The sequence below is a fragment of the Rhinopithecus roxellana genome, chromosome 2 (genome assembly GCF_007565055.1).
Source record: "Rhinopithecus roxellana isolate Shanxi Qingling chromosome 2, ASM756505v1, whole genome shotgun sequence".
NCBI lineage: Eukaryota > Metazoa > Chordata > Mammalia > Primates > Cercopithecidae > Rhinopithecus > Rhinopithecus roxellana.
In genome coordinates, this window is record NC_044550.1 from 109728509 (window position 1) to 109751513 (window position 23005).

The window sequence follows — 23005 nt, forward strand, 5'->3', positions numbered from 1 at the left end:
ACTTCTGACCTCAAGGGATCCACCCGCCTTGTCCTCCCAAAGTGCTGGTATTACAGGCGTGAGCCAGCGCACCCAGCTGTTATTGTTAGTTCTGAAAATAACATACAGCCAAATAAAATGGAACACACATGTGGTTCTGAGCTTCCAAGAAGCTAATCCAAAGAGAACAATCAGTTCCATTAATATAAGTTACAGCATCTATATTCATGAGCATGTATGTTTCTCTGGAATATCATAATTGTCCCTGAGTCCTGAGAGACACTGAGATATCTTTTAATGACTCTTTGCAGTTTCCTAGACTAAATATCTTACCCATTTTACTTCTACCCTGGAATTTGCAAATTTTTATTATGAAGACACCATATGTAAAAGTTAAAATTTCTTATTCTACTTTAATATAACATTGGGGCTTTATTTATTTGTTTTCTGAGAAATCCCAAAAACAAGTGCCCATTCTTTCTTTATTGGCTTAAACTTCTTTTTTTTGACATCATTCTATTGTTTGTTGTACTTTCTTGACAACAGAGAATTAAAAACCCCATTCTGTATCCTTGTTTCTGCTCTGTGCCAAGGCTATTAATCTGTCACATTCCTATTCGCAAAACTTCTCCCCAAATGGTAAAAGAATGTTATGTTTTGCCCTGAAACCTACACACCCATCCACAGTGCACACGATGACATTTCAGGGCTGTCTTACACTTCACATCTGTGGCATGGCAAGACTCTCAGCCTGAAAGCAATCTCTCTGGGTCTGAGTTCGGCTGGCAGATGAGACTGGTTTCTGGTTTAGCCATGATTAGGAAAACAGCTGAGTCAGGACACGGTGATGCTGGGTGACAGCCACTAGAGTCCTGTCCCCCACTCCTTTCTGCCTATAGCCGCCATCCCAGAAACATGGAAGATTCGGTTTCCTTGGTAAAAATGCCCTTCCCCAAAACACACTAACTTTCTACCATCGATTTAAGTCTTGCAGACTTTAAGGCGGCGGCACTAACAGGAAGACTTCATTGAGTTCATCTTTTTCTTAGGATTTCTTAGAGAGGAGTCACTGAAAAAGATAAAGACAGGAACAGATTGTCTTTTTTTTTTTTTTTTGAAATGGAGTCTTGCTCTGTCACCCAGGCTGGAGTGCAGTGGCGGGATCTCGGCTCACTGCAACCTCCACCTTCCAGTTTCAAGTGATTTTCCTGCCTCAACCTCCCGAGTAGCTGGGACTACAGGTGTCTGCCACCATGCCTGGCTAATTTTTCTATTTTCAGTAGGGATGGGATTTCACCACATTTGCCAGGCTGGTCTTGAACTCCTGACCTTGTGATCCTCCCACCTCAGCCTCCCAAAGTGCTAGGATTACACAGTCATCCAGCGGGATTGCTGACCCTGCCATAGTAAAGCAAGCCCCCTGGCCAGGGGCCCCCAGTTTGCCTCTGCCCCTGAACTCTTTAATAAACCAGCTGGATTTCCAACTGCTGTCAGTCCTTTCTCCAGCCTCCTGTCCTGAAAGGAGAGAAATCTGAAAGTGTTCTTATCCCCATAGGATAAAACAGAAAGAGGTAAAGCACAGGCTGCCTCCACGGGTCCAGCCTGAGCCCGTCACACCAGCCAAGTTCTTTGCTTCAAGGATAGGAAATGGGCCTTCCTCACGGAAGTCCTGCCTGAGACCTGGTCCCTGTCCTCTGGAAAGCCTTTGCCCTGCGTCTTCCCGTCAGGGGATGAAGATCACGCTCTTCCCCAGAGCACGGGAGCCCTGCCCAGGTTGGCTCCACTGGGGTTCTCCGTTGGTCACCCTGCCATTCCCTCTCCCAGGGGCCTGGGGCAGGTTGGGTTGTCACAATGTCGTGGTGGGCCAAGGACACTGAGGAGGCAGGCTTGGTGATGCTAAATTATGGGAGAGTCAGGCACAACACAGCAAAATGCCAAGTGGAGAAGGGCAGTTTGCAGCAGACTCAAGCATACTCTTCTATCCCCGACTGTGAAGGCCGTGTGTGTCAGCCATCATGTGCCTAGCAAACCAGCAGATGTGTGCCGAGTGCCGACTACATGTGATGGCCAATGAAAAGTTCTAATTCCACAGTGGGGAGCCACTGGAAGTCCTTGTCCCCCTCCCGCTTTCCCTGCTAGTGAAGGCACTAGATACTAAATAAACACACATGCCACACCAATAAATCACCATGGTAAGAGCTGTCATGGACACAGAGAGTGCCATGAAAGAGGGTACCGGGGTGGGGGAAACAGGAGCCCGATGTAGATGAGGGGCTGCGGGGGCCTCTCTGAGAAGAGAGCTTGAGGCTGAAACCCAGAGGAGGAGTTCTCAGCGGTCAGGCGGGAAGAGGAAGTGCTCTCCAGGCTGAGGGAACGGGCTGCTTGAAGAACCTGAGCCAGGAAAGACCTCTGAGAGTTAGAGGAATGGAAAGAATGGGCCAGGTGGCCAAGTGTGGGGAGCCAGGAGAGGGGACGTGGCAACGAGATGGGGCTGCTTAGGTAAGCAAGGGACCATTGGCCCAGGACTTGGTATTTTTTATCTTAAGACTTGGTATTTTTGTGGCCGGGCATGGTGGCTCACACCTGTAATATCAGCACTTTTGGAGGCCGAGGCAGGAGGATCACCTGAGGTCAGGAATTTGAGACCAGCCTGGCCAACATGGTGAAACCCCGTCTCTACTAAAAATACAAAAATTAGCGAGGCGTGGTGGTACGTGCCTATAGGATCCCAGCTACTTGGGAGGCTGAGGCAGGAGAATCACTTGAACCTGAGAGGCGGAAGTTTCCGTGAGCCAAGATTGCGACACTGCACTCCAGCCTGGGCAACAGAGCGAGATTCCATCTCAAGATAAAAAAACAAAAAACGAGGTATTTTTTTATCTTAAGTTCAATGGGAAACCACAGGGAATTTTTCCAGGGGAGGATCATGATCCATTATCTTCAGGGTAATGTAATTCACAGCTCATGGGAAGAATAGAGTCAAAGTTCTGAGGTCATGAGCAGTTCCATGAAAATTCTTACACTGACCCGCTAAACAGGCCGTCAGTGTGATTTCATCCACCTTTAATTAGTAATACTGGTTGCTGTGAACAACAATCTTAATTTTTCATGCCTGAATCATTGTAGACTTTGGAAAGAGCTCCCTATGGCCCTCCCAAAAGTTTCAATGACATATACATCAAGTTATTTTTTATTTTGCACATAATAAATATATAGGGATTTTTAAAAATTTTGGTCAGTAACAACCATAACAGTAGTGGCTATCTGGAATTAGGTACCTCCTCAGTTCACTCTCTCTGCATTGTGGATACTGCGATCCCAATTTTACTGAGTTAATGGCGGCTCAGCATTTTAGGTGCCATGCCTATGGTTACAAATCTCTGAGCAACAAACCCGAATTCCAGTCTAGCCATGAAGCACACAGTCCCATCCAGTTCTTCTAAGATGTTCCAAACATTTCATCAGAATGTTCAATGTGTTTCTGACCTCGTGTTTCCCAGTTACAGACTCACCCTTCTGGCTTCTGTGGGGTCTAGAGCTACGTCTCGGCTCCTTCCCACTTGCAGAAACAGAAGTTCTACCATTGTCCTTTTAAACTTTTTTGCTCATACCGCAAAAACCTCTACAGTTGCTCCAAGCCCAATTTACCTCCTTTTCTTCTTCCTTACCCCAACCCCTTTCTTTCTTATCACCAACATGGGTGATTTGCATATACCAGAACCAAAATTTTTCTGGTTGCGAAAACAATTCTTCCATTGCAAAACTTAAGTGTTGGGAATTTGGTGGTCAGGGAGAGGTAACCGAGCTCCCCCAAGTAACTTCAATCAGCCTAATAAATAATCAGTAGAATCCCTGGAATGCCCTCTCTGTGCCAATCCCTCACTATCCTTCAAAGGCCATATCAAACACCATCTCTTCCAGGAAACACTCAAGAGTTGCTAATGTTCTCCAGTTTGGAATTCCATAAGACCTGATGCTACATTTGTTTATTTGTTTTGGACTCTGCCCTCCTAGAGTGGAAGCTCCCTGAGGACAGGTCTTTGGCATCTTGACCTTTGTTTCCCATCGTGAACTTGTACACAGTAGAGTCTCAGTAGATGTTAGTGGGTGGTACGAATTATTAAATATTGAGGCAGTTGATTCCTGACTCTACTTATTGACAGGTTGTTCACTTGGCTGGTGTGTAAATCAGTCACCGTGTAAACCAGTCACCAAGTAAACAGAGAAGAAAGCGAAGTCAGGCTTTCAACCCTGGCTAATTATTAGTAGCCCCAGAAGAGATTCCAACAGGGAAGAGATGTTGAAAGCACGAATTCTCCTCGCATCAGTTGACCCAGAGCTACAGTCCAAGGCCGAGACACAGCCCTGAGGGGCTGATTCCTGCAGCCTCTCCTGGACAGTGTCCATCTTATGCCACCATGCTCATGAAGGTAGGATGGGGAAAGATTTCCCCAGAGCTTGGTGAAAGATCATAGAACATGGTCCGGACCCCTGCCTGACTTCAGAGAAATGCAGCAAATTCAGGCCCAAGCTTCTAAAGGAGGCCAATATTTTTCTCCAGAGGAGAGACTTATTTTGAAAACTGGAAAAGGATATGAAATGCCAGGCTCAATTCTTTTATTTATTTATTTATTTATTTATTTATTTATTTATTTATTTATTATACTTTAAGTTCTAGGGTACATGTGCATAACGTGCAGGTTTGTTACATATGTATACTTGTGCCATGTTGGTGTGCTGCACCCATCAACTCATCAGCACCCATCAATTCGTCATTTTTATCAGGTATAACTCCCAATGCAATCCCTCCCCCCTCCCACCTCCCCATGATAGGCCCCGATGTGTGATGTTCCCCTTCCCAAGTCCAAGTGATGTCATTGTTCAGTTCCCACCTATGAGTGAGAACATGCGGTGTTTGGTTTTCTCTTCTTGTGATAGTTTGCTAAGAATGATGGTTTCCAGCTGCATCCATGTCCCTACAAAGGACGCAAACTCATCCTTTTTTATGGCTGCATAATATTCCATGGTGTATATGTGCCACATTTTCTTAATCCAGTCTGTCACAGATGGACATTTGGGTTGATTCCAAGTCTTTGCTATTGTGAATAGTGCCACAATAAACATACGTGTGCATGTGTCTTTATAGCAGCATGATTTATAATCCTTTGGGTATATACCCAGAAGTGGGATGGCTGGGTCACATGGTACATCTAGATCTAGATCCTTGAGGAATCGCCATACTGTTTTCCATAATGGTTGAACTAGTTTACAATCCCACCAACAGTGTAAAAGTGTTCCTATTTCTCCACATCCTCTCCAGCACCTGTTGTTTCCTGACTTTTTAATGATTGCCATTCTAACTGGTGTGAGATGGTATCTCATTGTGGTTTTGATTTGCATTTCTCTGATGGCCAGTGATGATGAGCATTTTTTCATGTGTCTGTTGGCTGTATGAATGTCTTCTTTTGAGAAATGTCTGTTCATATCCTTTGCCCACTTTTTGATGGGGTTGTTTGTTTTTTTCTTGTAAATTTGTTTGAGTTCTTTGTAGATTCTGGATATTAGCCCTTTTTCAGATGAGTAGATTGCAAAAATTTTCTCCCATTCTGTAGGTTGCCTGTTCACTCTGATGGTAGTTTCTTTTGCTGTGCAGAAGCTCTTTAGTTTAATTAGATCCCATTTGTCAATTTTGGCTTTTGCTGCCGTTGCTTTTGGTGTTTTAGACATGAAGTCCTTGCCCATACCTATGTCCTGAATGGTGCTACCTAGGTTTTCTTCTAGGGTTTTTATGGTATTAGGTCTAACATTTAAGTCTCTAATCCATCTTGAATTAATTTTCGTATAAGGAGTAAGGAAAGGATCCAGTTTCAGCTTTCTACTTATGGCTAGCCAATTTTCCCAGCATCATTTATTAAATAGGGAGTCCTTTCCCCATTTCTTGTTTCTCTCAGGTTTGTCAAAGATCAGATGGCTGTAGATGTGTGGTATTATTTCTGAGGACTCTGTTCTGTTCCATTGGTCTATGTCTCTGTTTTGGTACCAGTACCATGCTGTTTTGGTTACTGTAGCCTTGTAGTATAGTTTGAAGTCAGGTAGCGTGATGCCTCCAGCTTTGTTCTTTTGACTTAGGACTGTCTTGGCAATGCGGGCTCTTTTTTGGTTCCATATGAACTTTAAAGCCGTTTTTTCCAATTCTGTGAAGAAACTCATTGGTAGCTTGATGGGGATGGCATTGAATCTATAAATAACCTTGGGCAATATGGCCATTTTCACGATATTGATTCTTCCTATCCATGAGCATGGTATGTTCTTCCATTTGTTAGTGTCCTCTTTTATTTCACTGAGCAGTGGTTTGTAGTTCTCCTTGAAGAGGTCCTTTACATCCCTTGTAAGTTGGATTCCTAGGTATTTTATTCTCTTTGAAGCAATTGTGAATGGAAGTCCATTCATGATTTGGCTCTCTGTTTGTCTGTTACTGGTGTATAAGAATGCTTGTGATTTGTGCACATTAATTTTGTATCCTGAGACTTTGCTGAAGTTGCTTATCAGCTTAAGGAGATTTTGGGCTGAGACAATGGGGTTTTCTAAATATACAATCATGTCATCTGCAAACAGGGACAATTTGACTTCTTCTTTTCCTAACTGGATACCCTTGATTTCTTTCTCTTGCCTGATTGCCCTAGCCAGAACTTCCAAGACTATGTAGAATAGGAGTGGTGAGAGAGGGCATCCCTGTCTTGTGCCAGTTTTCAAAGGGAATTTTTCCAGTTTTTGCCCATTCAGTATGATATTGGCTGTGGGTTTGTCATAAATAGCTCTTATTATTTTGAGGAACGTTCCATCAATACCGAATTTATTGAGCGTTTTTAGCATGAAGGGCTGTTGAATTTTGTCAAAGGCCTTTTCTGCATCTATTGAGATAATCATGTGGTTTTTGTCTTTGGTTCTGTTTATATGCTGGATTACGTTTATTGATTTGCGAATGTTGAACCAGCCTTGCATCCCAGGGATGAAGCCCACTTGATCATGGTGGATAAGCTTTTTGGTGTGCTGCTGGATCCGGTTTGCCAGTATTTTATTGAGGATTTTTGCATCGATGTTCATCAGGGATATTGGTCTAAAATTTTCTTTTTTTGTTGTGTCTCTGCCAGGCTTTGGTATCAGGATGATGTTGGCCTCATAAAATGAGTTAGGGAGGATTCCCTCTTTTTCAATTGATTGGAATAGTTTCAGAAGGAATGGTTCCAGCTCCTCTTTGTACCTCTGGTAGAATTCAGCTGTGAATCCATCTGGTCCTGGACTTTTTTTGGTTGGTAGGCTATTAATTATTGGCCAGGCTCAATTCTAAAGCCTGTGGTTGAACGGCTGTGAGGTCTGGACCCAAAATATCTGGGGAAATCAAGACAATCTGGAAAACGTGGCTTCGGAGCTTTAGTGGCAGCTCGTGTGGTATTGTCCAGGCCTGCCTGAGCTTCAGGAAGTCAGATGTGGGGCGGGAAGCTGCATGCGTTCTGGTGGTGACCAGGGCCGTCTGTGTGAGCTGCGTGGGAACATAGGCATCCCTTCTCGGCCTGGCTGCACTGCAATCCACGTGATTCGGAAAAAAAAAAAAAGAGAAGAAGAAAGAAACCCCATCCACGGAGTGGTTTTCTCCAGCGCCTCGCTCCACTCCGAGAACGTCTGCGTCTCTGATCCCTGCTGACTTTGTGCCTGCATTTCCCATTTCGAGGATCAAGCAGTGTGTGGCCAGAGGCTCTCTAGGGTCAGGCCAGGGGTCTGCTGCCTGAGCAATTCCATTCTGTTTTAGAAAGACAGAGAAAGGGAAATGGTTAGAGGAACATGTCTTTGGAGCAGCATGCGGCAAACACATCTCAAAGGCTCATAACCACCACTCCCACAGGCTCCAAAGAGTCCTGCTGGCTGGAAGCCTCTTTGCAGGACAATTTAAAATAGCAATGCCACAAAATCCGAGAAAGCGTGGTTTATAATAGAAACCATATCTCGACCTTCACACTAGCAGCAAAACCATCCAAGCCAGCCAAACTGTCATCGTTTCACCAGAGTTTTCACTGAAGCCACCCATGGCTTGGACGCTATTGCTGACTTTTCTTAGACTGGGAGGATGTCAGAAGTGTATTGTATTCCAGGGAGGTGGGAGGCTTCTGATATAACCATGTCCTAGAAGAAAAATGTGGATTTTTATTAGGCCTCTAATACACCTTAGATAGGTTTCACCTTTTATTTTAATCTGACCAGATTTCAACGCTGTCCCCCAGTTTCCTGGAGACCTGTTGTGATGCCTCAAGGGAGAAAGGGAAGAACTTGGGTCCCTAACCCCACACCTCGTGAGAATTATACTTTCAGTAGTTGAAAGGAGACACGATCGTTAAAATGTGTAACAACCAGCACCCCATGGGTGCCAGCCATTGAGAATGAAGCACCTGTTGGAGCAGCTGGACGGCCGCCCTGACTCCTGCCTGTTGGAAAGCAGCCCTGTGCCAGCTGATCCTGTGCCTAATTCTGTGGTCCCTTGAAGCCCTTTGAACTTTGTAAGAGGGAGGGCCCATTTTGCTATGCCCAGGGCCACACAAAGGGAGATGAGGCACAGTCCCTGATCTCAGGCACTTCTCAGAAAAGGACAATCATCCTTTTACATGGCCCATGGCAGATGCCAGGTGAGCAGCTTCCAGGGGTTCCCATGCCTGACTGCATATCCCGACCACCTGGGGGACATTCAGAAGAGATTCCTGAACTCCTCCTGACCTGCTGAATGCAAATATCCAAGAGCCAGGTCCAGGCCAAGCTCAGGGTGGTCCTTGTGCAGCCAGCATGGGATGCACTGGTGTGGATGGTGAGCAGCCTGGTTTCCAGCAGGGAGTGACGCTGTGGCCCCTGTGGGAAGAAGGCCAGAGGGGCAGCACCAGGCAGCGCAGAAGGGACCAGACAAGGCCCCGCAACGGCACCTCTACTCTGGGTGGGATGCCAGGGAAGACAAGATTTCAACTCTCCCGCCACCTTGAGAGGAGTCATTTAGGGATGTAGGACACAGCTGGAGGCTGGACGTTGGGCAGCTGTTGGCCACCAGCTTTCTCTGCTATTCTTCCTGGCTTTGCAACCATTCTCCTATATATGGTGGAGAGAGATAGGAAGGAATGGGTGAGAAATATATATGCTCATGTATTCCAAAAATGCATCACGAAAAGACAAGTAAATGCGCCTAGAGTTTGCCAAAGCCACACCTTGCCCATGTGCAACAGCAAATAATGAACATGGACCACTCGGTGCTCCCCACCTCTTCCTGTCCCTCCACCCCTCCCTCCGCCTGCACCTTCATTCCCAGCGCAGCCTCGCATTTCTGGGTGTGCTCCCCAGACAGCACAGCTCAGCTCAGCACACAAAGGGATCCTACAATGCTGAATGCAAACGGATGGGCCCTGGCAAGTGTAGAACACACTGTATTTACTGGGTTTCTGATTTGGAGGTAAAGCGCGAATGTTGCATTTTCTTTTCATTTTAATGCTAAGGATGATTAAGACAAAGGCCTGGTCTAGAAATTATAACCCTTATCTCATAATTATTCCTTGGCTACCCAAATTAATGCAAGCATATAACAGGCATTATCACGGGGAGCTGGCGATGGAGTGCAGGCACCCAAATAGAATGCAGCCACCCGCATGAAACCGCCCAAGCCTGAAGGCAACCGCTCAGCCGCTTCTCACTGCACTTCCTGGTGTGGGGCGATTTATTTCTGGTTCCTTCCTGTTAGAAATGATTAATTGGTTGAGGGGCTCATCAAGGAGGGTCCTGGCATTGCTGTCTACCCCTGTCTAGAGGAGGGGTCCTGGAGAGCACTGGGAAGCACTGAGCACATCACCGTGGGTGAAGATGTTATCTAAATTCCTAATATAGTGCTGACTGTACAGTGGCCAACTTGTCCTGGTTCACCTGGGACTGTCCTGGTTTTCAAACTGAAAGTCTTGCATCCCTAAAACTCTCTCAGCTACAAACCAGGAGAGTTGATCACCCTGTTTAGTTGCCACAACCCCGCTAGCAAAACAACCCAGTTCCTCTCCCCTTCCAGCTCTGCCAGCCGTCTCTCTCTGATGGCAGCTTTCTTTCCATCTTTCCCACCTAGGTCATTCAAGGGCTCCCCTGCTCTTGGAGTTCCCAGGATTCTTTCACTGCAGAACCCTTGTAGTGACCCCACCCTCTTTATTTGGACTCCCTGTGTGGACTCTTCATCCTGATTTTTCCTCTCCACCTCCCTACCCCACTGCTACACACACCCACACACACATAAACATTAATACACACATACAACACAGACAGACGCACACAAACACACACTCACATATACATACTCATGCACACACATACATGCTTAAACTCATGCACTCACACACACTCTCATACCCAGGCACATACATACTCATGCACACACACATTCACACACACATGCACACACGTGTTTACATGCATGTAGGACACATGCACACAGCTGCGTCCCCACTGACTGACTTTCCCCACAGCCTCCTCCTGTGTCCCCTCCACTGAAGGCCTCCCTGGGGCCTGAGCCTCCCTCCCTCCTTTAGCCTTGGGCACCCACTCCTGGTACCGACTTACTCTGGAGTCAAGGCCCAGCAGCTGCAGCCTCCTTCCTCCCTCACTAAAGCTGAGCTCTGTTAGGGGAAGGAGCCACCCTCCACCTCTGTGCCCCTGACCCCAGAAACCTAGCCGAGTTCCTGGCATGAATCCAGCGCTCAGTGCATGTCTGTGGAACTGAATAAACCAGCCCTGAAATCTTGGGCTTCTCCTACATGCTGGCAAGGACGTTCCACCATCGCCTGGGACTCCTCTCACCTGGGGCCCCCCACTCCTTCGCTGCCTGCATGGAGTGGATTCCCTCCCCAACAGCTGATGAGTTGGGAGCCACCCCCTCCAGCACACGTTACAGGAGAACCGGGTGCTTCCTGCCACCCTGGGAATTGGCTGCCCACCCTACAGTGGGATCCCACTTAGAGGCCCCCCTGCCTCTGAACACACACACACACAAGCCCACCCTCTACCCTTGTTTCTCACCTTCAGCCAGATCTGGAGGGCTGGGTCGCCTCCCTGACTGTCACTAGGTGGCGCTATGTGGCAGTCCCTGGGCCCTCAGAGGCTGGATGGGGTCAGCAGGCCAACCAGGAGCTTCCGGATCCACAGGTGGGGATTCCCGCTGTGGAGGTGGAGAGGCGTGTGGCAGGCCCGTCTTCGTAGGCCTGGCCTCACCTGTATGCCCTTGAAAAGATAATGTGGGGTACAAAACAAAGGTGCTAAAAGTCACTGGCAGAGGGAAAAGAAGAAAATCATCGCCTCAGCATTGTGAAATGAAGGCTGAGTCCATCACTTAAGCTACACAGTCGCCTGTGCTCCTGACCCGTCAGGTGGCTATGATTTTTTCATCAGTAAGAGCAATTGTTTTTCTGGGGCAACTTGTTATTTTAATAAAAATGAGTCGATTTACCTATGACTAGAAAGATCCAAAATTACCTTCAGGGCTGGGGTGTTCATGGCTGCGTGCGTTGATTTGTGGAATCTAGGCCGTCAGGCTTCATCTCTCTTGCTTCTGTTCTTTGTCATGGCACACACGGACTATGAGGTTCATAATTGGTGAGGTCGTTCATAGCAAAAGAGTTCCACTTCGTGCTTCAGTGCTCACCGCCTTGTAGACTGTGAGAGGGAGAAGCAACACATTAAATTAGCTGACGAGACTAAATTGGGATGTGTTGTGATCATCACCATGGACAGATAAGGAAGAAAAAGAGAAAGTTAGAGATGCAGTAAGTGAAAGAAACCTTCCCATGGAAAAACACGAGCCACAGCTGGAGAAGGAGGGACGAGGGATGCGGGAAACTCAGGAAACGGAGAAACTTGGAAAGCTGCAGTGCGAGGGGGCGATTTATGGGGTGAGAGCAGATGGCTGTGCAATGTGATATGACAGCTAAATAAGCACAAGCAGGCTCAGCCCTCACGACCTACGCTGCCCGGCTGCATACGGCCTGGGTGCCTGGCCCCACCGCCAGGGGCATCTGCGGACCAGACCACTGCCACCTATTGAGCACCTATTGTGTGTCAGGGACTTAGCACACAGTCGTGCCATCCCCCACAGACCCTGCAAGGTGGCCAAGACCAGCAGGGAGAATGCAGCTCACAGAAGTGAAATAGCCAAGATCCCAGAGCTAGAAAGTAGCAGTGGGAATTTAACCCGATTTAACTGCACCAACCCAGTTCCAAAATCCTGTTAGTGCTTTGTGTCTGGTCACACTCTGTGAGTGAGGATGTGAGGTGCAAGGTGACACCTCACTGGCCAGTGTCAGCAGGAGCACTGCAGTGACCTCTGGCAGTGCGGAGTGGAAGGGGCCCAGGCACCGGGAGACAGATGACCTGGGTTCCAATCCCAGCCCTGCCTTGCACTAGCTGTGTGGCTCTGACTTAGTCACTTCACCTCTCTGAGCCTTAGTCCCTTCAACTACAACATGGAGGAAATGGTATCATCCCTACTGGGATGTTGTGATGGTTAAGTGGATGTTGGTGTCAGCTCTTGGTGAACTGCTTGGCTCACTAAACATATGATACTGTTACTAGTCTCGTGAGCCAACCTGTAAATTGCCGGTAGCTTAGCGGTCTTGATTCTACTCATTCATCACGACCAGCCTATTCTACCTCCTGCATTTGAAGTAGTAAATATTTGTAATATTGAAACCTGCTTAGCAAGGATGGACCATTCATCCTTGGTGAGGTCTTAGAAGAACGAGTGGCTTCTGTGGTGCATGACTAGGCTTGCACCCAGCTGGCTGCAGCCTCCATAGGACTTGCAAAGCCTTCTCTCAGTCCTCTATTTCATAGCAAGTGAGCAGCTGTAGTCTAAGAAAATTTGGTTCTGAAGAAAAGAAGGGTGATGGGAAGTGATGGTTCTGGAACCCCTCCCAAAGGAAGAGTGGTTGAGGGAAATTAAGATCTGCAAAGCCTGGAAAAGGGGAGCAAAGGTGCCATCTTCCAGTGTGCTCATTAACGGAGGAGAGGAGGCTGGCTTGGAGTTGCTCCCAAGGTCAGGGCTAGGAGGAAGAAGGGCAGGGTGGGCTGCATAGGAAAGGGCATTGGGATGTGCTGAGGCTGGGCTCCAGCTGCTTTGCTAGGAAATGTGATTAGATAGATAATGTTTCCCAACAATTCTCCGTCAGCTGGATATCCCGCCATTCAGTTCAATGCTGACAACAATACTTGGAGTTAGAGTGGGCCTCACAGGTCAAGGGGCTCCATCCCACAAGGCAGCCCCCACTCAGATGCCAGCCACAAGTCCCAGGTCCCCAGGATGCCGGCACCTGTGTTTGATTTGGCTACATTCGAGGGGTCACCCTTCAGGTTTGATCATTCACTAGTACAAATCACTGAACTCAGGAAAGCACACTACATTTAAGATGACTGTTTTATTGGAATGGATGGCCCTTAGGGAGGCACCACATCGAGAGGCCCGTGGGAGAGAAAGCATGGGAGGTGAGGCACACAGAGCTTCCACTCCCCAGGGGCTCCGGAACCACACGCCCTGTGGGCTTCACAGGGGGCTTCGTTGAGCAGACACGAGTGAGGAAATCATGGGTCAGGTGATTAGACTCAGTCTCCAACCCCTCTCCCCTCCTCTGGTCTGGTTCCTCTGGTGGCCAGCCTCCACCCTGAAGCTGTCTAGCCCCCAACCCCAGGACCCCTCTCAGTAGCATTAATTCAGGTGTGGGAGAAAATAGCTCCTTTTGAATGAAAAGCCAGAGACATTCTTATCACTCAGGAAATTGTACCCCTGGTTTTCAGAGCTCTAGGTTAGAAACCTGGGGCAAAGACCAAATACATTTTTTATGACACCACAGATACACTTTAACATCCCTTCTGCCACTAACTTACTATATTTAGTGGCTCTAAAACTGATTACGGAACACAATTCAGCCCCATGTAGGAAAACATCTTGTTAACCAGAGCACTTAGCAATTGAATAGGCTGCTGCCCAAGGTCTGAGCCGCCTGGAGCAGGAAGAGTGGCAGCGGAGGCTGGGTGGCTCAGTCAGTGTGCAGAGGAGGAAAGCGCCCCCCGCTGGAGTGGCAGCGTGGAGCAGATGCCCGCTCAGCGCCACTCAGGACTCAGAGTCACGTGTCTGCCTTGCTTGGTTTCAGAATCGAGAGATGCTTCCGTTTTGGATGAACAGCACCGGCAGGCGGGAAGGTTGGCAGCGTGGCTGGCACGGCTACGACAACGAGCTCATGGACATGCGGGGCATCTTCCTGGCCTTTGGACCTGGTAGGCGAGGAAATGACCAGATCCTCTCAGACCCCATTCCCAAAGAAGTGTCTGTAAGTGGGGGCTATGGGTGCCAGGAGAGGCTGCAGAGATTTCCTTACAGACCCTCTTTATGAGCCAAGCAGAGCAAACCCAGCCGGTCTCCATGAAACATCTTTTGCTGGCTTCCTTTCAAATGCTTCTTGGGTTTGGCAAATGTAGCCAAATACTTTGCCTCGTAAATTTTAAATCCTGAGTGCAGTGAAGAAAATGTATTCCACATGTTTGTGATTCATTTTTTACCTAATTCATCAAAATGTTATTTCACAGCTATCTGATGTCCAGGAAAGCTTATCGGACACCAGGTTGCTGACAGCTGTGAGTCTCACAGTTGATGCGATCGCTTCTCAAGGTCTGGCTCTTCCACAGTCCTTCCCATCTACAGCACCCACCTCAGGGAGGCTCATTTAGTTTAGGGCCCAACCAGAAGCTGGGATGTGCTCAAGGGCAGGCGCGGAAATGACCTTGAGCCTGTCTTTGAGAATGAGCCAGAATGACGAGGGATGCCTTGGATGAGAGCAAATTTGCTTTGTCTTCCTTGACCAGATTAATTCCTAGGGCTAGAGGAGAGGAGAGATGGAGAAGGCCTATCTGGTCATTTGATTTAACAGATGGATCCCTGTCAATTCATACTTTGGAAAAGTTTGCCAAACACTCAAGATCTTACTACTACCTGAACACCCTCTTCTCCCAAAAACAAAAATTTAAAAGGGGAAAAAAGCATCCAACAGCCATCAGCCATCAACCAACCAGTTAACTGGTTCATGAGCTGTCCTTCTTTCTTAGTACAGTCCCTCCTCTTGTACTAATTATCAGCAGCTTACCCTGATACCTGTATTCTGAATGCCTTTTTCTAGATGTTGGTCAAAATGTTTCAGCCCCCAAAAGTCCATGTTTGCCTTTCATATAGGTTAGACATCACATCTACAAGCTCTGCTTATCTCTTCAATGTAGTAAGATCAAAGACGTATGTCAGCATCCCTTATTCGGCCTACCACGGTTCACTCTACTTTCCACAAAATCCCTGTTAAGAACTATGAGGTGTCAGTTTCTGCAGCCTTCGTGGGTGCCTGAGCTTAGGAAACACATTAGTCCAAATCCCTTTCCACATGTGATCCAGGTTCCCAAGTCCTCAAGGGACTATTAGAAGCAGTAGCAGCAAATTCGTGGAACACTAACAGGGTTCATGATGTTGGCCTAAGAGAGGGTTCTGAAGACGCTGCCTTTAACCAATAATGGTTATCAGGTGCTCCCTGTCAGCCGAACCCCAGGTCAGACATGCAGAGCCCCAAAGCTAAAGGAATTAGGAATGGCGCATGCTGAGGGTAACTGCTGGATTACATTGGATACATTCCAGGGTCGTGGTCTTTCTTTGGGAGAACATTGGTCAGCAAGGCTTTCATTCAAAAGCGTGGCACCCTCCATTCCCAGATGAGGGAAATAGGATCATGAATGCAAAGCAGTTGTCTGGGAAGGACTATATACAAGTGAGAGTCTCAGAAATATATATATATATGTGTGTGTGTGTCTGTGTTCTTGTGTGTGTGTGTGTTTCAGACAGTTTCTTGTCACCCAGACTGGAGTGCAGTGGTGCGATCTCAGCTCACTGCAACCTCCACCTCCCGGGTTCAAGCAATTCTCTTGCCTCAGCCACTTGAGTAGCTGGGATTACAGGAGCCCATCACCATGCCTGGCTAATTTTTCTATTTTCAGTAGAGACGGAGTTTCATCATGTTGGCCAGGCTGGTCTCAAACTCCTGACCTCAGGTGATCCACCTGTCTCAGCCTCCCGAAGTGCTGGAATTACAGACGTGAGCCACTGTGCCCAGCCGAGTCTCAGGAATATTTTAAAGCAGAACCAAATCTAGCCCCAAACCCCAAATTTTAAACAAGGTACCCAAAGCTGCATTAGCTTAAAGTTAAAATTCAGTGAAGAGGCCTCCGTCATAGGCTCCTTTAAGACTACAAGCCCCCAGTCTCTTACGGACAGATAGATGACCCCTGATGAAAACGGACTGGGCTAATTGCAAAATGTTTCCAGGCAGATATAGCGTCGAGAGCCTCCCGCAAACCATCACGTTCTGGCTCCAGTTCTCATGAAAGATTAAACAGCTTTACACACTGGCTGTTTACTGAGAAGAAAATTTAAGAGCAAGGCCTTTAATAGCTATCTAGCTGCACTTTGAGATAAAGGTGCATCCCTCCTGATTAACTGTATGTGCTTCTTGCTTAGGGAGAAAGCTGAGCATCACTGCGGCTGCCCAGACATAGCCTTAGAAGTCAATGAGTCTGGTCCAGGAAAGAGAAAGGGAAGTAATTCTGCAGGAGAGCCTTTCTCTCGTTAATCCCAGTTTCTAATTTGAACGGTCTAATCTTGCCCTGGAGAACTCCACATTCGAGATAAGACAGCAGGAGTGTGAGTCGGTGAGCTGCCTGAGAGCTAGCAAGCCTCACTGGGAAAGCAGCCCCCGGTGGCCAGGCACAGTGTAAGCCTGCAGAACCTCCTCTCTGTAAGAGACACATCTTCTCTAATAACCAAAAAAATGTAAACGTGCGAGGATAACTTGGACGTTAGTCCATGTCTGAAGTGCCATCTTGAGTTAGTAGAGCCTGTCTGAGTCCTCAGTTGGATCAGGCGTTGTTTTGCTATTCAGGAATTTTCTAAAAGCTTTCTCATTTCAGCCTGGATCATTTCTGCACTGAGCCCAAAGCACTATCCCTGCAGAACAGGAGGCCATGAACTAGATGGGATGGGAAAGAAATCTCAATTCTCCTTTCTGCTTAAATGCACAGAATTTGATTTCATATTTTCAGTATCAAAAGATAATATTTTCTAATACTTTTGTCAGAAGAATTTGATCTCAGTTTTTCCTGTGAAGTGTTAAAGAAGAGGATTTTTGTTTTGTTTTGTTTTTTAGAGACGGTCTCTCTCTGTCATCAAGGCTGGAGTGCCATGACGTGATGACTCACTTGTAGCCTCTATCTCCTGGGTTCAAGAGATCCTCCTGCCTCAGCCTCCTGAGTAGTTGGGACTACAGGCACACACCACCGCACCTAGCTAATTTTTTTATTTTTGCAGAGTTGAGGTCTTGCTCTATTGCCCAGGCTGGTCTTGCGCTCCTCAGCCTCAAGCCATCCTCCTGCCTCAGCCTCCCAAAGTGCTGGGATTACAGGTGTGAGCCATAGTGCCCATCCAGAAGTGGATATTTGAAAGGCTGGGGGACACCTGGGCTTATTATGGTCCACTGCCTCATATGCCCTCCCACCCACACACAGCCAGGCATGGCCCCATGTGGCAGTAGGATTATCACATACAGGTCACATGAGAAGAAGGAGATAGAAGAGTTGCTTCCATATTGCTGGAACAAAACTGTTCCACTGGTTTCTCATGCTGCAGTTGATCCCTCGGATGGGAAGTGTAACTATTATCCTCTTCCGATTGTCTGATTTGCCTCGATACTGAGAGGGGCTGGGATGCTGGGGTAGCCCTTCCTTTCTCCTCTCTGGGCAGGTTTTACGTTGTTATTATTACTATTATTATTTATTATTTTGAGATAGAGTCTCGCTCTGTCACCCAGGCTGGAGTGCAATGGCACAATCTTGGCTCACTGCAACCTCCGCCTCCCAGAGTCAAGCAACTCTCCTGCTTCAGCCTCCTGAGTAGCTGAGATTACAGGGGCCTGCCACCACGCCCGGCTAATTTTTGTAAATTTTGTAGAGACGGGGTCTCACCATGTTGGCCAGGCTGGTCTTGAACTCCTGACTTCAGGTGATCTGCCCACCTCGGCCTCCCAAAGTGCTGGGATTATAGGCGTGAGCCACCATGGCTAACCAGGTTTTACATTTCTTAAAACTAATTTTTACTTTGAGGAGAAACTGACCCTTATCCGCCATGCCCCTGAAGAAAAGTGAACCCTCCAAATAATTTACAAAGTGAATATATTCAAATCACAATTGGCCCTTGTCATACATATTTGTTAATAATAGCAGTGACCATTTATTGAGTATACACAGCGTGCCAGGAATGACGACTTCCTATGCCTATTTCCTGAGGTCACCCAGCTAGTGCATGCTGGGGGCAGGCTGGTGGTAGAGCCCACATACCTCTTTATATTGCATTCAACTTTAATTCTCCAAAGGGAGCAACACGTGCTACTTGGGCAGTTGCCCTGGATCTAACATACTATGTGGCAGAAGTGTCTATATTTAACTTTTTTCCAATTTATAATTCCAGGATAAATAGAGGAGCAGAATTTGGCGTTGATACCTCTGGAATATATTGCCGTGTGGTGTTGTTTGTTTGCTTTTTAATGGAAGTATTTATTATTATTTAACGAAGCAATTATAAAGATTATTTTCTAATATCTTAAAAAACTTGGCTTTACAGGCCCCAAACAACTCATTTCCTTCAAAAGTTGTAGGGGAACTAAAAAGCACAGGCACAGGCCTTTATCAATGGCTCAAATCTCCTCCCTCAATTCAACCTTAACGTAGCATTGGGTATTTTGTTGGAAGCTCTGGTTTGGAGCCTAAAAGTGAAGCTTCTTATGTGTATTACTAAAATCTTACATTCACTCTTTAAATGGACAAGTGCTTTGAATTCTGTCTCTCATTTGCCCCCTGAAGAGGAGGAGAAATCCCTTGATTGAAATCCCTCCAAAGGCTTGCGGAGTCACCCTCGGTGCCCCTCGCTCATGATGCTGGGCATGGCCACTTTACCTGTGTGTTCTTACCTGACTCTCGAGCTTGGGGCCACTCTGGGCAGAGGCACAGTGGTCTTCTCCATTAGATGTCTGAGAGCCTGCACATGGATCCCTGATTCAGATACCAGTTTGCTCATTTTCCACATGGCTAATTTATTTTATCTGTTGGTAAAATTCCCCAAGAGTGTTCCAGTCATCTTCCAAATGTATTTAGGAAACCATCGCCGTGGCTGCTGAGCTAGCCAGCACCGAGAAAACTACACAGTTTCACATTCCTTCAAGACCTGTGACCTCGATGGGGCAGCAAAGTGAGAAAACATTCTTGAGTTACCATGTGGCCTCTGCAGTAGACACTGGCACTCTGGCTGTCGTGTGGCCTCTACAGTAGACACTGGCACTCTGGCTATCCTGCGGTCTCTGCAGTAGACACTGGCACTCTGGCTGTTGCGTGGCCTCTGCAGTAGACACTGGCAGTCTGGCTGTCGATCCTGGCTAGATAGATGTTCTGGAAGATGACATAGCATTTAATTTGGTTAAAGGCAAGACAGTCACTCTGTGACCATACAGGCTCTACTGCACTCTGCAGACATGGAGAAGCACCAGATGGCCGGCCTTCAGCCTCCCTGCAGCCTCCCAAAGAAAGTGCTGTTGTCACAAAGAAAGCACAGTTATGCACAAAGAAAGTCTGTTTGCTGATTACCTTTTTTTGAGAAAGGATCTCGCTCTCTCGTCCAGGCTGGAGTACAGTGGCACCATCGTGGCTCACTGCAGCCTTGAACTCCTCGGCTTAAGTGATCTGCTTGCCTCAGCCTTCCGAGTAGCTGGGAGCACACCACCATGCCTGGTTTAAAAAAATTTTTTTAGAGATAGAGTCTTGCTCTGTTGCCCAGGCTGGTCTCAAACTCCTGGGCTCAAGCAATCCTCCCTTCTCGCCCTCCCAACTTGCTGAGACTACAGGTGTGAGCCCCCAAGCCTGGCTCTGCTGCTTGTCTTTTAAAGAAATTCATTTCCATGAGCCATAGAAAGCTATTTCCCTTTCTAACCTACAGCCTTCCAGAGACCCTTCTATGTTCACACTCACTAGGCCACATCCCACTGATGGAGCTGATTCCCTAATCTCAATGCCACCTGCAGCCTGAATGTAATCCTTTATTGCGTTCAGCCCACCTCTGCCCCGGAGCTGCCATGACAACTTATTTGTTTGCCTTTCCCTTTCAGATTTCAAATCCAACTTCAGAGCTGCTCCTATCAGATCGGTGGACGTCTACAACGTCATGTGCAACGTGGTGGGCATCACCCCACTGCCCAACAATGGGTCCTGGTCCAGGGTGATGTGCATGCTGAAAGACCACGCCGGCACCGCCCCGCCTGTCCAGCCCAGCCACTGCGCCCTGGCCCTGATCGTTGTCCTCCTGCTTGCGTAACTGATCCTATTGCTTGTCCCAACAAAAACACCATCAGCAAAGTGGGCCTCCAAAGCTGGATGATTTTCATTTCGTGTGTGAATAATAGCTTCATTAACACAATCAAGGCCATGCACATTTTAAATATATTATTCTTGGATAATTCTATACATAAAAGTTCCTACTTGTTAAAAAAAGATACAAACCTTGTTTTTCCAGAAGGTAGAAAAATCCTAGCTTTCCATTTGTTCAGTTATATGTCATTTTCTCCTTTCTTTTCACATTACTCAGGATGAACTCTCTGAGCAGGGACCTGCTCCTGCAGCAACCAAACTTGGAGTGGACACTGCAGACAGATGCGGCTCTGGGCCCCTCTCTGTCCCACCTTGCACAAAGGAGCCCCTCAGACCAGGCCCTTGTCTGTGCCCTGTCCATACCCAGGAGCCATCCTCAGTGTCTGTGGCCACAATCCTGTACTGTCCCTTCCATCCCGATAAAAGGAGGTCTACACGAAAGCAAAAGCTACTGTCTATTTCTGACCCAACTCATGGAATTTTTTCATCTTATACTGAGTTCCAGAAAGGCCATAACTTAGCATGGATCACCAATCAATCAAAAGATAAAGAAATCACTAAGGATTGGAGAACTCACAGAACAAGGTGAAAGACACGAGTCCCCTCCCAAAGTCTGAGTGCACAAAAGTTTCTCCCTTGCCTTGAGGAGCAGAAAAGCTTCTGATGGACATGGGTTTCTGTGAGACTTATCACACATAGTACATCATGGCATGAAGCCTGGCACATAGCAGGCCCTGCTTGTTGATGGACGGATGAATGGCCTGCCTGGCTGCCTGCCCTGCCCATCCACCTGTGCAAAGGCTTCCTCAGATGCTGCCACTCTGTGGCTCCCAATACAGGGTGCAGACAAGAGCACTCCCTGACATGGTAGTATAGGCTGGGAAAGCGCTGGCTCACTGATGAGAATGTGGAGGCATCAGCAAGGATCTCAGTGGGTTGCTTGGAGAGGTGATGCACTAAGTCTCAGTCCTGGGCACCAGTACTCCTGCAGCATGGCTTGCTTAATGACAGTCTTTGAGTGGCATAGAACTCCAAAGAAAATGGTGCTCGGTGGAGAAAGGAGAGAGCACGATGGAGCAGAATCCCAGTCACTGACCAATTAACTGGTCATTTGATTAGGAAACAGTTTGGCCAAAGTACCACCTTTGAGACCTAAGTTCTTTTGATACCCTTGAGAAGAGCCATGGAGCCTGAGTTGAAATATTTTTAGCGTAGTCATCTGTGTTTGCTCTAGGGGAACTTGTAACACAAGAGATAACTGCCTTTTTTACATGGTCATTCATACCTATATACATATATGTATACTTGCATACACTATTATTGCATTAAAAAATGAGTTTAGGCTGGGCATGGTGGCTCACACCTGTAATCCCAATACTTTCAGAGGCCAAAGAGGGATGAACGAACCCTTGAGGCCAGGAGTTCCAGACTAGCCTGGGCAATACAGGGCGACCCCCCTCTCTACAAAACATAAAAGATTTTTAAAAAATTAGCCAGGCATCGTGGCACACACCTGTGGTCTCAGCTACCCAGGAGGCTGAGGCAGGAGAATCACTTGAGCCCAGGAGGTCAAGGCTGCAGCGAGCTTTGATCGCACCACTGCACTCCAGCCTGGGCAACAGAGCAAGACCCCATCCCCCAACCCCCCAAAAAAAAGAGAAAGAAAAAAAAAGTTTGCACTAATTGAGGTACATCTCCAAATGAGACTTTTTGTTGGGAAAAGGCAATATGCCAGGTCTCCTCAGGACGATGGAGGCCTCATATGGTGTGTTACCTTGAAAACTGAATATCAACGTTCACCTTGATTCAGGAAGACTGGGTGCTGTCTCCATGCCATGAATCATGAGAGCAAAGGATTACTGCTTAAAAATACTGAATTTACCTTCACAAAAGATTTCTAAGGATTTATGTAATGTGTTTTAAAAGCGTCGGTAAACCATCGGATCAACGGGAAAGAAGGCGACGTTATCAAAGGCGACGTCAGCCTTTGTTATCCAGCTGAAAACAAATGAGAACTTTCAAAACATTGGCAGTAGTTGTTGAAAAAGACATCTGTTGTTCAGAGTTTCTTTCTCCTTAAGGGACGGTGTTCCAATGAATTTGGTGGAGCCCACTTTCCTCCATTGTGAAGGAAGAAACCCCAAGAGATATTCAGAGGATTAAATTAAAAGTGGATCATCAAACTCAAGAGAGGCATAAACTTAGACATAGTCTTGCATTTTTGTCTTTCCTGAACTCTTTTGCCATTTTCCTCCTTCACTTGTCCTGAAAATCTGCAAGTTACATAATAAAATTTTAGATATTTGACTGACAAAGTGTAATTACTCAACTGAATAAATGACTGAGAACAAGTTACAAAAGGAATCATGAATCCTGGTAAACAATAAAGAAAATTCAGACACTGAGGGTAAAAAAGAAAACTTTTTACTTAAATAATGCATACATTTTTGATGGCTTAATTATTTGGTGAAAATTTGTTCCC

At 46.9% G+C, this 23005-nt stretch overlaps 1 protein-coding gene across 1 annotated transcript in view; it reads left to right on the top strand.

Annotated features, from left to right (window-relative positions):
* Positions 1–21457, top strand: part of ENPP6 (ectonucleotide pyrophosphatase/phosphodiesterase 6) — a 124254-nt gene extending 102797 nt beyond the window's left edge. Inside the window, exons 7-8 of the mRNA XM_010377921.2 lie at positions 14181–14304; positions 20265–21457. Of these exons, the coding sequence (XP_010376223.1) occupies positions 14181–14304; positions 20265–20470 (330 nt within the window). The 3' untranslated portion in view covers positions 20471–21457. The remainder of the gene's footprint in view (positions 1–14180; positions 14305–20264) is intronic.
* The last annotated feature ends 1548 nt before the right edge of the window (positions 21458–23005 follow it).